At 37.6% G+C, this 15,861-nt stretch overlaps 1 protein-coding gene across 3 annotated transcripts in view; it reads left to right on the forward strand.

Annotated features, from left to right (window-relative positions):
* DMC1 (DNA meiotic recombinase 1) overlaps positions 1–15,861 on the forward strand; it is a 35,900-nt gene that overhangs the window by 1,436 nt on the left and 18,603 nt on the right. For all 3 annotated transcript variants that reach the window (XM_025460020.3, XM_049115295.1, XM_025460019.3), the window contains exons 2-8: positions 322–405; positions 1,222–1,266; positions 2,192–2,338; positions 4,496–4,578; positions 9,406–9,458; positions 10,789–10,830; positions 11,904–11,976. In XM_025460020.3, the coding sequence (XP_025315805.1) occupies positions 355–405; positions 1,222–1,266; positions 2,192–2,338; positions 4,496–4,578; positions 9,406–9,458; positions 10,789–10,830; positions 11,904–11,976 (494 nt within the window). In that variant the 5' untranslated portion in view covers positions 322–354. The remainder of the gene's footprint in view (positions 1–321; positions 406–1,221; positions 1,267–2,191; positions 2,339–4,495; positions 4,579–9,405; positions 9,459–10,788; positions 10,831–11,903; positions 11,977–15,861) is intronic.

A 15,861-nucleotide genomic window follows, 5' to 3' on the forward strand; every position in this document is an offset into this window, starting at 1 on the left:
CTGTGTCTCCAGTGAATAAATTAAAAAATCTTAAAAAAAAAAAAAAGAAAGAAAGAAAATCAAAAGTTGAGAAAAGGTGACCAATTTTCAGAAAAGGGAGTAGAAACTAAGCGCCCTACCTTCACATACATATACCCACAAAAGAAAAAATGTCAGGTGCCCAGCAAAAAGAAGATACTAAATCATTCTAAACTAAATATATCTCTTATAGCTCTTTTGGTCTTTGGTGACTTTGAAATGAAATCAAGATCTCTGGGCAAAGGATTTTTGTACTATATGATCTATGACTACTTTTTAGATAATATTTCTTATTTTCCCCAGAACTGATTGTTTTTCTGCTGCTCACCTTTCAAGATGAAGGAGGATCAAGTTGTGCTGGAAGAACCAGGATTCCAAGATGAAGAAGTATGGCTAGAATTTTGAAACATGGGTAGACATTCAGTCATTCCACAAAAATGAAGTTCCTTCTCTGCTAGCTATTATTTTTAGAAACAGAGATGGAAAGAAAGCATAGTTCTAAAGAGAGGCAATATTACAAATATGTAACAACTTGTTTGGCAAAGGGTGCTAAGATTAGCTACTTAGCAACTAAGCGTGAAAGTATTTTAATAACCTAACAACTGGTACCACCATGATGGTAACTCTGCAGGCTGGTACCAAATAGCAGAGGAAGGAGTTCAAGGTCTGGTGGGGCAGAAAGTTGAGAAAACATATTTTAAAATAGGGGCGTCTGGGTGGTGTAGTCAGTTAAACATTCGACTCTTGTTTTTGGCTTAGATCTGATCTCAGGTTAGTGAGATCAAGTCTCACATCAGGTTCCAGACTCAACATAGAGTCTGGTCGAGTTTCTCTCTCCCTCTTCCTCTGCCTCTGCCTGCCTCTCTCTCTCTCTCTCTCTCTCCAATAAATAGATAAATCTTTAAAAAAATAAAATAAGTTAAATGTTGTTCCACTCCTTTGGGTTAAGGTCTTAAAAATCTGGACAGGACATGACAAAAATATTGGGCTTCCCAGCCCTTTCAGTGCTGGTGCATCTTCTAAATATATAATAATGTGTTTGAAAAACACATTATTGATCCTACCTCGATCTATCTAGAGAAGTGGAATTTGAGGCATTTTGGAGTAACTCATAATATTGAATCAACCCTTTAAAAGATATGATACAATTGGATAATGAAGAATCAAAGCTCCACTTTTTATTTTCTGTTGCATCCCCTTCAGGAATCTTTGTTTCAAGACATTGACCTGTTACAAAAACATGGAATCGTAAGTATTTTTTCAATTTTCAATGTAAGTTTTCAGTGTGAAATTGTTCAATTCAGGGTTTCTCATCCTTGACCCTATTGACATTTGGGACTGGGCAATTCTTAGTTGTGTGTGTGTGGGGGGGGGTGCATTTGTAAGGTATTTAGTAGCATCCCTGGCTCCTGACCACTCACTTTATGCTGATAGCACCCCTTTTAGTTATGACAACCAAAAATTTCTCTAGACATTGTCATATGACCCAAGGGGGCAAAACTGCCCCCAGTTGAGAACCACTGGTCCGACTGGAGGTGTTCAGGGCTACCTACCACGGTCTTCAACAGAAAATTCAGTTCCTTGGCAGGTGATTAGAGTAAATGATGTTGACCAAAATCAGACTTTGAGTAACAAGATGAATTCAACAGCAGTTCATTGATAGTAAAACTTCTCTGACATTATCTTTTGAAGCCCTCACATTTAATTTCTTTCAGTTGGATTTAGAAAATAGGAGCAAGAGAAAATCCTGGCCCTTTGGTAATGTAGTTATTTGCATTTCCCAAGGGTAGAAGAAAAAAAATTAATTAAAAAAACCATATTCATAATGAAGTTCTCTAGAAGGAAAGAGCTGAACCGAGGGGGCGAATGTGTGATAAATTTGCTAGCTTTTCTACCAACAGACTTTTCTTTTGAATTCCTTGTTACATTGCCATGGTCTCACTAACATTCTTGGGAAATCAGGGCACAGCCAGAACATTTGGCAGCATGCTGGGTATGTTCTACTCAGATATTTCCAGAACATTTGGCTACATGGTGGGTGGGTTCCACCTGGCTGCTTGTATAAAATTGGCATCATGGTAGAAGGAGATGGACACAAAAGCACATGACATAGTATGGGAGCCTTGCAGGCTGGCATTTTATCAATCTGCTGCACCCATTCTTTTATTTACAGAATGTGGCTGACATTAAGAAACTGAAGTCAGTAGGAATCTGTACCATCAAAGGGATACAAATGACAACAAGAAGAGCACTATGCAATGTCAAAGGGCTCTCAGAAGCAAAAGTGGACAAGATTAAAGAGGCAGCCAACAAACTTATTGTAAGCAAGATCAATTCTTTGTTGTTTTAGCTTAGAAGGGCCCTGGGAGTCTCTGTAGCCTTTCTCATTGAACACCAGAAACTCCTCACAAATACTAGAAACTACTGAGGGAACCCTGAATTTCTATGGATCACAATCTATTATATCCTCGTGTTAACTTTTGATCACTTCAGTTTCAAAGCAACAGCAATTAATCTTTGACAGATTGAGACAAGAGTTAAAGAGACTTGAATACTATAATCATTTCTACCAAGCCTTTTTTTTGGATCTCCTTTTATATTAATTTTTCTCTCTTTATGTTTCTATGCCTTAACTCCTTATTTTTGCTTTGTCTTCTCAAATATTGTATCTTTGGTTGTTGCAAAGCACTCAGCACCAAAGAAGTTGTACTCTCATGGTATAGGTCAATTGGTAAGGGAACGTTGGGTTAGAAAAAGACTAACAGTGTGGTCTACACGTATACAGTCGAGATAGATATGACCAAGAATATGCTCACTGAGGCAGATGAACTGCAGCTGAGCTAAACTCACACCTTGGAGCTGGCCCACAGACTATGAGAGGCCCATGCAGCTAAGAGGCTCCAAGCAAAAACATATGCCTTTGACCCTAGCTTTTGTGTTGAATTTTTGGAGGCCAGTGGAGGCACTAGCACTGATAACAAGAATGTGCGGAAAGAAAGTCACCAAGTCTCTCCTTTTGCAGAACAAGGCTTTCCATATTTACACAGGTGTGTGAGGGTCTTATTCCCAGCAACTCCTAGAAGCGTTCTTCATGGACAGCCATTTGGTTTCCTTCCTCAGAGGCAGTTGAAGTGTGACAGTGATGACAGTGGCTGTGTGGTCCTGAACTTGGAGACAACCTAACTGAACTCTTCTGAACCCAGCTCAGTTGCCCTAACTTCTGAGTAAACTCAGGCGGTATATTCATAGGTCAATTCTACAACTGCCCTAGAGCAGTACCCAGAGTTTTTAAAACTGCCACTTTAGAGTTCATAAGCATTACTCTTATTTTCCTTGTAAACTAAATCCCATTATCAAAGAAAAGAATCCCTCTCCTTCTCAAGCATATACTAGTGAACCCAGAATCTGCATCCTTTCTTAACTAAAGCTGTTTATTCTTAGAAAGAGATTGAGAGATAGAAGGAGGGAGGGAGGGAAGGAGGGAAGGGGTGGAGTGAGGGAGAGAGAGACAGAGAGAGAAAGGAAGTTAATTTAGTAATATAGTGGTTCCAAACAGTGCGTATCAATGACCTGGAGCGGCTAATAATGAAGACATACGCCCAGACTTGTTGAAATAGGATAGGGCCTGGGTGTTTTTTTTTTTTTTTTTTTTTTAAAGAGTTGTGAGTTTAAACATTTTATTTACTTATTTTACAGGGTGGGGGAGGGGCAGAGGGCGAGGGAGAGAGAGAACCCCAAGTAGGCTCCACACTCAGCACACAGCCCTACATGGGGCTTGATCTCATGACCTGAACTGAAATCACGAGTCAGAGACTCAACTGACTGAGCCACCCAGGTACCCCGGTTTGGGCTTTTTAAACCTCCTGTCAAGTTCTCCAAAGTTTGAGAACCACTGTCCTATGAAACAAGAACAGAAATACATTAGACCATATCATTAGAGCACATCAAGCCCTGTTCTCACTAGTTACACTACTGCATCGCTACAGCTCATTGATTTGGCAAATAAGTAGCATTTCTACTGCTGACAGATATTGTCTCATGAATAGTGAATTTCTGTGCTCCTTGAAATTTCCAGAGCTAGGGGGAAATGATGCTGGTCAATGGAATCATTTAGTAAAATACCATTCTGCTTTGTGCAATAAATATACCTCATTTAAATTTTATAGCTACCCTATGAGAGAGACACTGTTCTTATCCTGATTTGACCCCAAAAATAAGTTGGAGTACAGCAAGATTAAGTAGTTTACCCTAAATTACACAACTAGTAAGTATTAGAGACATATTTTGAACCTACATAGGGCAGTTCCAGCACCTGTTTTTTTAACCATGATCTTGTGCTGCTTTCAAAGATAAATAAATGAATTGTAGCTCATATCAAATGATGACCCTGATAATCAAGTAGAGAGTTTTGGGCAGCATTTGAAGTTAACATCATCATCTTATACCCTTTTGAACCTTTCCTTTTGTCTTTCTGTAGGAACCAGGATTCTTGACTGCCTTTGAGTATAGTGAGAAGAGAAAGATGGTTTTCCATATCACCACTGGGAGCCAGGAATTTGAGTGTGTATCTTGTATCTTTTACAACCACTAGACACAATCTTTGGAATGTTGTATCTTTTTTCTTGAGTTTGTTAGAAATAGCTTCTTTTTCTGAAGTAGCTTTTTTTTTTCCTGAAAGACTACTACTAAAGCAAACAAATTCCAGATGATTTGTAGAAGCAAGATTAAATTTCTTATAAGAAATTCAGACCCAAAATATAAGTAGTTTTCTGAATCAGCCTGTATTTTTAAAACCATCTTGAAAATCAGTTTAACTTTTCATTTCCTTTTCTTCTTGTTGATAAAGGAAATTCCATTTCACTTTTGGTTTTACTTAAAAATCAGTTGTTAGATTGAATATTTTAGAAGAAATAAATTCAGTGGGTTTTTTTTTTTTGCTCTTTAGCATCAGAAGCTCTTACTCATTAACAAATTCTGTCTGCTCTACCTTCAACAACAAATCACCCTATTCATTTCTTCAACAAATAAATTACAAGGAATCAAAAAAGATGAAGTCAGGGAGAAGACGTAGAGATTAAAAGAGATTTAAAAGACATTTTACCTAATCCCCAATATATGGATTTTATTTGGATCCTGATTCAAATACACTATAAAAAATAAGATGTATATGAGACAATTGGAAGATTGAACACTTACCTTTTTTAAGATTATTTATTCATTTAAGAGAGAGAAAGGGAGTACAAACAGAAAGAGGCAGAGAGAAGAGAAGCAGACTCCCCACTGAGCTATGAGCCTGATGTAAGGCAGATAGATGCTCAACCATCTGAGCCACCCAGGTACCCCAGAATTACTACTTTTTTAGGTAATAATGATAATATGATTATTTTTAAAATAAGAGTATTCATTTTTTTAGAGATAACTACTGAAATATTTAGGATAAAATGATATATTGTCCAGTCTCTGCTTAAAATAGTATGAAAGGGGAGGGAAGTAATTAGAGGTTTATATGAAAAAAGATTGACCATGAGTTCATAGTTGGTAATTGTTGAAGCTAAGTGATAGGTACATGATGGCTCGTTAGTATACTGTTTTTTGTCCACTTTAGTTTATGTTTGAAACTTTCCATTATAACATTTATATATTTTTTTCTATGTGTGTGTGTATAGAAAAAAGAAGAAATAGGAATTCAATTAATTCTCTACCACCTCCTCCACTGTTACCTCACTGGTTTAAACTATCTATTAATATCTCCTCTGGAGTATTATAATGCTTCTAGCCTCTCTCTTTCAGATCTTGCCTCTACTATTTATTCTTCACACAGTAGCCGGAATGATCCCTTTAAAACTTAGGTCACAGGCGTCTGGGTCATTCAGTCGATTGAGTGTCTGACTCTTGATTTTGGCTCAGGTCATGATCTCAGGGTCACGGGATCTAGCCCTGCATCATGGGGTTCCATACTCAGTGGGGAGTCTGCTTGGGATTCTCTCCCTCTGCCCCTCCCGCTCTGCCCCCCACTCTCTCTTAAAAACAAAAACAAAAATCAATAAATTTAGGTCAAATCATGACATTCTCTGCCCAAAACTACTCTAATGACTCCTCATCTCAGAGCAAAAGCCAAAATCCTCTTTAATCAACTCTCATCTTTTTATTCTTTTTTCAGTTTGCTATACACCAACCACACCAACTTCTTTGCTATTCCTAGAACATGCCAGATACACTCCATCCTCAGGGTCTTTGCACTTACCATTTCCTCTGCTTGGAATACTTTTTCCTTCTACATGTGCATGGCATACTGTCATCTCTTTCAGATTTTTGCTAAAATGTCCACTTCTCAATGAGGCTGCTTTAATCACTTTATTTAAATACTTAAACTCCCTGCCTTCATCCTCTGCATTTCTTTTTTTTTTTTTTTAAAGATTTTATTTATTCATAGGGACACAGAGAGAGAATGAGAGGCAGAGACACAGGCAGAGGGAGAAGCAGGCTCCATGCAGGGAGGGAGCCTGACGTGGGACTTGATCCAGGGTCTCCAGGATCACTTCCTGGGCTGCAGGCAGCACTAAACTGCTGCGCCACCGGGGCTGCCCATCCTCTGCATTTCTTATTTTCTTTCTGGATCTAATTTTTATTCATACCATTTAATAACATCTGACATACCACATATTTCACTCATTTACTTATTATTGTTTATTGTCTATTCTCTCACTAGAATGTAGTAAGCTCCACAAAGTGAAGGATTTTTGTCTTTTGTTCACTGCTTTACTCCAAGTGCATAGAACAATCTCTAGTGTAAACTAGGTGTAGAAGTTGTTTTTAGGCAAATAGGCTTGAGTGATGGAATATATAAAGGGCCCACAGTGACACCCTGGCTGAATCCAGTCAGGCCTATCAGGCAATGCACCTCAAAGTATCTACAGGCCCTAATAACCAATGGGCTACTTACAACCAGGCACAGTTTACCAAAAAAAGCAGAATTTCATTCGTTGCCATGTTTCCTCATCTGTCCCTTTTAAAAACAGCCCCCCCCTCAAATAAATAAAAAATAAATAATAATAAAATAAAATAAAAACAGATCCCACTTACTGCTTCATAGCAGACAGCCTTTCCCTTGCTCTCTTGCCTGCCCCTCCGTTGCAGTGTATTCAGTACGCTATCTCCTCTGTCCTGCCTCTGGTGAATCCTTCACTGCCAGGACTGCTGGCTACCACCTGATCATCACCCCACATTAGGGGGCCCCCATCCGATTAGGACAGACTCTATCTATCTATCTATCTATCTATCTATCTATCTATCTATCTATTTATTTATGAGAGACACAGAGAGAGAGGCAGAGGGAGAAATAGGCCCCATGCCAGACATGGGACTTGATCCTGGGTCTCCAGGATCATGCCCTGGGCTAAAGGTGGCACTAAATCACTAAGCTACCAGGGCTGCCCAGGACAGACTCCATTTAAACACCACACTAGGTTCTCAGTAAGTATTAGGTGACTGCATGAATAAAGAAATAGTAAATGAAGTAAGTTGGTGAAGTGTAGTATACTATATATTCCTCTTTTGGAGATTCACAGTATACACCAGCCTACTAAAGGATCTAAAATCCTGTCATGAAATACAACACCTCTTTAACCTAGCATTACCCCAAATTTTAAAAATCAGAACCCTTCTTTCACGTAACAGCTAAGGAAGAGTCTTTGGGAAATCCTACCCCAAGGCATATTGGTCAAAACCAGGTTGATCAACAAAACAATTTGATTTAAGTGACAGCTTGATATTCTCCAGTCATTCTTCCACATCCTGGTTTAAGCAACATTGGGTTAAAGGAATTCTTACTGTTGTAGTGAGTTTTCTGGTGTCCTCGGTTTTGAGTTTTGGGCACAGAAAATACTATTCAAGAACTAGGTTTTTTAAATTTTATTTATTTATTCATGAGAGACACACAGAGAGAGGTAGAGACATAGGCAGAGAGAGAAGCAGGCTCCCAGCAAGTAGCCTGATGTGGCACTCAATCCCAGGACTCAGGATCCCATGTCCCAAAAGTCATGCTAATAGAAATAAGAAAGATTTTAAGAGTCTTCTTCCAGGTCTTAGTACAGTTAACACAATTAATATTTGTTGTATTTAATGAATGAGTGACATAATGACCTAACCTTAAGTCTTTTCACATCAAGAATATTAAATACACTGAAACACTGAGTTGCCAATTAAATGTATGCTGTCAAAATCTGACAGTTATTCTTCTAACTGCTAGCATTACCTATAATACTTTTGAATATTTCCTATCCTGACATGTTCTTCATTGAGTTCTATTTGTGTAAGACAGACCAATCATGGTGACAATCACCAGATTCTCCTAATATCTATTTTTCATACATTTCTCAGTATATTTAAACACTGGATATTCAGGGGATCCTAGGTGGCTCAGTCTCGTAAGCCGTTTGACTCTTGGTTTTGGCTCAGGTCATGATCTCAGGCTCCTGAGATGGAGCCCTATGTCAGACTTGTGGCTCAGTGGGGAGCCTGATTCTCTCCTCCCTCTGCCCCTCCCCCTGCTCATGCTCACTTTCTCTCTCTTTCTCTCTCTCTCTCAAATAAATAAAAATTTTTTAAAAAAGATATTTATTCATGAGAGACACACACAGAGAGAGAGGCAGAGACACAGGCAGAGGGAGAAGCAGGCAGGGAGCCTGACATGTGACTTGATCCTGGGTCTCTAGTCAGGCCCTGGGCTGAAGGCAGTGCTAAACCGTTGAGCCATCGGGGCTGCCCCAATAAATTTTTTTAATTTAAAAAATAGGGGCGCCGGGGTGGCTCATTTGGTTAAGCATCTGCCTTCAGCTCAGGTCATGATCTGGGTCTTGAGATGGAGCCCCACTCAACAGGCAGACTAGTTCTCCCTCTAACTCTCCCCCTGCTTGTGTGTTTTCTCTCTGTGTGTCAAATAAATAAAATCTTAAAAAAATAACAAAAATAAATTAAAGAAAACCACTAAATATTCAGTTGACTTTTAGAAACATAGTCCCAAGCACAATATGAACAATCCAGTTAATAGCTAAGACCATTTATTCAAGCTGCAATTCAGTCCTAAAGAATACTGAATCTTAAACCTATATAGCCCATTTCCTATTGATATTCAGAAGTAAGAGCAAGAACAACAGGACTTATATGTTTGTTTGTTTGTTTGATCCACCTTGCCAATATACAGCAGAACCTATGATCTAAAGAGGTAGAGTGCCATTTGTCCTGCCAAGAATTCCCGTTTGTGATGGTGGATAGATAGATAGATAGATAGATAGATAGATAGATAGATAGATATGACACAAATGGTACACTTTCTTCTTTCTTGATCTATTTCTGTTCGTTTTACTAATGCTTACTTTCTATTTCCAGTAAGTTGCTAGGAGGTGGAATTGAAAGCATGGCAATCACAGAAGCTTTTGGAGGTAGGTAGAACCTTAATATTTTGTTAAATGAAAAAACTTATGTACACACATACATATATAATTAAACAGACAACCAATAGTACATTGTATCTACTTTGAAATGTATGTTGAAATCTTAATTATAATAGAGGGCCGTTCTGGGCTGGAATTAAAATACATTCTAATATTAACGGAGAAGTCTTGTTGGCATTTGTCATCTTTTTGTCTCTGACTTCCATAGAAGAGAATAGACTTTTTTTTTCTCTCGTTACTTCAAAAGGTAATTGGATAATGAGACCAATCTTATTTCTAGGATATGCATGCTCCATGAACATAGAGAGTAGATTTTTTCTTCTCAGATTATATATCTTCTATTTTTCTTCAAAATAATTCATGCTAAACTATTTTATATGCTGTGTCTTACAATTCCAGTATCTGCAATCCTTGGAGAACTAAGTCTGTTTTTATGTTGTTGATGTTCCTGTCAACATAGAGAAATTAATCTGGTTTTTATTATTTCTGTTGACTATCAGTCTTAGTGGCTTACTCTCTTGTGTATTTTTTTATATTTGTGAGCTTACTGCCTGATTTTTGATCTATGGGATTTCACTGGACCTAAAATGGTGAGTGGGGAAGCAGAGAGAATTTGCTTTTATTGGGAGGTAGGGCATACCACCAGTCTGAGACTCCTTCAGCTTTCCCTTGAGGATCTCAGTGCAGTGTAAGAACCCTAGGCCCTCCTTCCTTGTAGTAGGGTCTTAAACTTTCATTTATATGACTAAAATGAAAAAACTCAGTATTTTTTTCCCTTAATAGGGAAAACCCAGTTCTCTCCTACTGTATATTTTTTCTTGGAAGTCTCTTACATAGACACTTACATAAACACTTCACTTCTGACACTTCTGGTCACCAAATATATGGATTATTTTCCCCCACAACAAGCAATTATCCAAGAATTCAAGTCATTTCTGACACTGTCTACCCAGAGATAGCATCAGATTCCACAGCTTAGGGGCACCTGAGTATCTCAGTGGTTGAGCATCTGCCTTTGGCTCAGGTCGTGATCCCGGGTTCCTGGGATCGAGTCCCACGTTGGGCTCCCCACAGGAAGCCTGCTCCTCCCTCTGCCTATCTCTCTGTGTCTTTCATGAATAAATAAATAAAATCTTTAAAACAAACCTTTAAAAACTTATTTTTACTACTGGTATTCATATTGCAGGATCTTTCCATGACACAGTGGTACTTTATATGTAAGATTTGACAAAGAAAATACTCTAAGACTGTTTTTCATTCTTTATGAAAATAGCTAAAAATTAACTATGTAGTTTTTGTTTTTTTCTATATTTCACAGAATTTCGTACTGGAAAAACCCAGCTGTCTCATACCCTCTGTGGTAAGGATATATAACAGCCACAATAATGATAATAATCATAGCTTTTGCTTACTAATTTATTTTGTGCCTGGAACTTTATATAATCTCATGTAATCTGAAATTTGCAAGGAAATTAAAGCTCAGAGAAGCTAAGTAAACTGCCCATGGTTACACAAATACTAGAACTGGTCTTTGAACGTGTGATGCTTGAGGTAATGTTATATGTGCTGCACTCTGAACACCACCTGAATGGTAACAGGGAGGAATTGAATGGGTATATGAGGATAGTGTTGGTAGTGGGGAGAGGCCCTCATTGTCTCCATTTTACCCATTCCATCTTTTCTATATCCTATTGACAAGAATATTACAAAATTAGTTGAGACCTAGAATCTCCAACTTTCCATGGAGTGAAGTTGGCCTTAAAAAAGACCTAAGAATAAATTTTTCTAAAACAAAATAAACAAAAACACCTTCTTTTGTACAAAGATGTTACTCTGTATTTCTTTGACCTAAACAGAAGGTTTAGGCTCCAGTCTTGGCTCTACCATTAATAACTGTGTAACCTCAGGCAAGTTACTTCACCTTTCTAATTTTTCCCATCAGTAAAATAGGAATAATGATAGTGCCAAATTTAAGGTTGTTTTGAAAAATAAAGGAAATAATACATGAACCCAATATAAAGAAATTCCTTAGTGTCAACTACTAATACCTATAAAGAAAATGCATTTTAAAATTTGACATGCATTAATTGGACGGTTACTTAAATGAGTTATATAGCATAAATTATGTTTGTGATTGTTTCTTATAGGAAGAAAGTAATACTTAAAATCTATTCTTTAGGAGAATTTTCATGAATATCTCCCATTGTGAGAGATATTGACATTCTTTGTTGAACTACCATGTTGATGGAATATTTAACAGTTTTACCACTGGTTAGTAATAACATGCTGTTTAGAAACTAAAGGGTCATGATTTTTTGTCAGATTGTTGAAACAGTAGCAACCAACATAAATCCTATGTTAATTTGTATTTTTACTTGTACAAAGTTTATTCAATTCTATTAATATTATTTCTTTTTTTAAATTGCTTCCTAGTGACAGCTCAACTTCCAGGAGCAGGTGGCTATTCAGGAGGAAAGATTATCTTCATTGATACAGAAAATACTTTGTAACCTTTTTATTTAAACAAGTTGCTAGCATAATAGTGTGATGTAATAATGTTACTATAAAACAAAGTTTGAAATATATCATTCCTATAATCATCCCCTAAACCAGCAAAACTGAGAAAAGCCACAGGGAAAGCAGTTGTTGGTAGGGTTTTCAAATCACCTTTTATTTAAAAAGTTTCACTTTTCTAGATGGGTTTGGTGTAAAATTCACAAAATGGATACATGAGACGAATTTATATTTTATTTGTTTTTAATCCTCTTCTCCAATTAAAAAGAAGATTGTTGACTCACTGAAAGTCATGGTTCAACATATAGGGAAAGGAAAGAAGAGAACAAAAGCACAGAAGGGAAAAAAGCAGAACCTGTTTGGGTCACAGAAAGAATTGTAGTTTAATTGAAATGTAAGATATTTCAGAATTAAGGCTGGAAAAGTGATTTGGGTCTTAGATATGAAGGGCTTTAAAACGAGATGATGGGTGTAAATTGATACTTTTGCAATATTCTAGGCAAGTAATGAGAGCTTGATCTAGGTTGGAAGCAGGAAGAATAAAAAGAAAAGGACAAGGGGTGCCTGGCTAGTCAATCAGTGGAGCATGCGATTCTTGACCTCACGGTTGTAGGTTCGAGCCCCATGTTGGGTATAAAGATTATTTAAAAATAAGAATCTTGGGCAGCCCGGGTGGCTTCGCGGCTTAGCGTTGCCTTCAGCCTGCGGCGTGATCCTGGAATCCCGGGATCGAGTCCCACATCGGGCTCCCTGCATGGAGCGTGCTTCTCCCTCTGCCTGTGTCTCTTCCCCTCTCTCTGTGTTTCTCATGAATAAATAAGTAAATATTTTTAAAAAAATAAGAATCTTAGAAAGAAAAAAGGAACAAGAAATATTAGGGAGGAAAATTAATAGGACTTGATGACTATATTTAGACATCAAGTCTAAATCTTGATCAAGTCTCCTTTAGACAAAGGAGAGGTTTGAGAAACTACTAGATACTGGAAGAATAGATACTGGAAGAATCTATTTTTGTCTAGATACTGGAAGAATAATGACACTGAAGACAGAATTGGGAAAATCATGTTTCAGACAAAGGGTGTATTTCATTTTGGTGTGTTAAATATGAGGAACAGGAGGACATCCACATGGCAGTTGGAAATGTTGGACTCGGTCTGAGAAGGGGCAGGGCCAGAGATATAGATGGAATAAACAAAAAGGGCAAGAGAACTTAGAAGAGAGGAGAACTGAGAACATAACTTCCGAATGTGCCTGAGTTTAGGAAGAGGGACTAAAAAAGAGGATGCCATAGAGACAGAGGAAGTAGGAGGAAATCTGGTTGTAGAAGCTGAACAAAAGGAAAGTTTCAAGAAGAAAAGGGCAGTCAGCACTGTTCCATGAAGAGAGAGAGAGAGAGGTAAGGCACAAACTGGGAAAGATCACTGAGGTTTGAAATTAGGAATCCAAGAGAGCATTTGCAGTAAAGGAAGATGGCGGAAGCTTATTGCAAATAAATTACAAAGAATGGAGACAGTGTGTTATTAGCCAACAAATAGAAGAAGAAATACAGTAAGTAATTTGAGGTATCAGGTTCAGAGGAAATTGTTTTTAACAATAGAAAAGACTTACACAAGTTTGTTAGGCTGTTCACAATGAAGCCCCAGCCTAGCTCTCCAAGCTCATTACTCACTATTACCACTATTAGAGGCAAAAGGATCCAGTCTGTTCTAGTCTAACATTATTGTCTCTAAAACATGAATACATTGTACATCAGCAATTAGTTAGATTTAACTATAAAGGTATTCATTATATTTGTTCATTATGGTTTCTTGAATCCTTAATTTTCTTTCCTGTAGCCTGTTTTATCAAAATACCTACTCAAGTCATTCTTATAGAAAAGTAATCTAGGTGGTAAGCTTTGAGCCCTAGCATGTCTGAAAATGCTTTTATTTTGCTCTCACTCTTAAATGTGAATCTGGCCATAGAGAAATTTGTATGGTGTATTTCTATCCTCCCTGAATATTTGAACTGTCTATCCCTACCTCAGAGCCTTTCTGAATCATACAAATCCATTAAAGGTGCTCCTTTGAAGGCCTGCTTTTTCTAATCTTCTCTAATTACCCAAAATTAAGAACCGTGTCTTTCTTATTTTGCTATAGAATATACTATCTAAAATACTCTCTTAGAAGGAAATAAAAACAAACCCAGAACCAAGTGCAGAAGACTTGATTTGGAAATAATGGGCATGAGAAGACCTGAAGGAGACTCCAAACTTGGAGAAGAGGGTGGAATGCCATGTAGCATTCCAGTAATGCAGCTAGAGTTCAGCTAGTTTCAGAAATAATTGATTAAGAATGGTTCTTGAAGAGGGAGGAATGGTTCTTGCAGATGAACAGCCACTGTTTGGACAATCTGGATTTTATCAAGAATGGTAGAGAGGAACAGTTAGGAACCAAGTCATATGCAAGAAGGAGTAGGGAGGACAGCTGAGGGGGAACAAGGACATTCAAGAGCGCCAATGGAATGTTCTCATTCCTTTAGTATTTTTGCTTTTAAGATTTTATTATTTAGAGAGCGAGTGAGACCATGAGCAGAGGGAGCGGGAGAAAGAATCTCAAGCAGTCTCCGCACTGAACACAGAGCCCATGGCTCACAATTCTGAGATCATGACCTGAGCCAAAACCAAAAGTTGGCTACTTAACTAACTGCACCACCCAGGTGCCCATCTTTTAGTTTCTCTTACATGTACACTGCTTTGTCTTAATATTTTCCTTTTTATGTGTTTATATTTTGTCTTCTTATGTTTTACATTTACCTATAATATGGATTGTTTTACCACTCCTTATATTTTCCACAATTAATTGGTTAACAATTAAAATGGTAATCAATTCCATATGGTGATTGGTTAACAAATTTTTATAGATTGATTTGAACTTCCCTTCAGCATAAGCCCAACTTTTACACTTTTCTTTTTTTTTTTTTTAATTTTTATTTATTTATGATAGTCACAGAGAGAGAGAGAGAGAGAGGCAGAGACACAGGCAGAGGGAGAAGCAGGCTCCATGCACCGGGAGCCCGATGTGGGATTAGATCCCGGGTCTCCAGGATCGCGCCCTGGGCCAAAGGCAGGCGCCAAACCGCTGCGCCACCCAGGGATCCCCCAACTTTTACACTTTTCAATCACATAGTAACCAGGTTCTGTAAAAAGTGATGTAGTGAAAAGCATTTTTACTGTTTTCTAGTTTTCCTTGCCCTCTTTCACCTGTCCACCAAAAACATCTATTGGGTACACTCAGTAGCAATGGAAGATTTTAATGATTGTCACTGAAGCTCTGAAGAAAAAACACAATGTTGTACATTAGGATATAGATGGCTGGGAAAGCATAAAGACAAACCAATTCTACATATATGGAACTAGTTGTAAACGTCACAAGTAAAATTGTAAATTGTCCTCATTTTATAGTTATGGTATGATCAGTACTATACAAACACTGTAAACAAAGTGAAATGAGAACACAGACGTGGATTTTATTTTAGCTCACTTTACTTCAGAGAATACTGTAGACATATTTGGGATCACCAAAGACCTTAAAAAATGTTGGTTATTCCTTTATAAATTAGATAGATATAAATGATTATTAGCATCTTCCTTTTTAGAATACCTTTGCAGGTGCACTGAATTTGCCTCCCTATGAATTTACTAATTTCAGAAAGCTAACACACAAGTCCTTTAGAAGAAGGTAGATTTTAAACCCTAAACAAACCCAAAACCATAGATTGGTAATTTCCTTCTGATCCTTGAAATTATGTTTTTTTTAAAAAGATTTTATTTTTGGGTGGCTCATTGGTTGAGCATCTGCCTTCAGCTCAAGGCATGATCCTGGAATCCTGGGATCAA

The sequence above is a fragment of the Canis lupus genome, chromosome 10, assembly GCF_003254725.2.
Source record: "Canis lupus dingo isolate Sandy chromosome 10, ASM325472v2, whole genome shotgun sequence".
In the NCBI taxonomy this organism is placed as follows: Eukaryota; Metazoa; Chordata; class Mammalia; order Carnivora; family Canidae; genus Canis; species Canis lupus.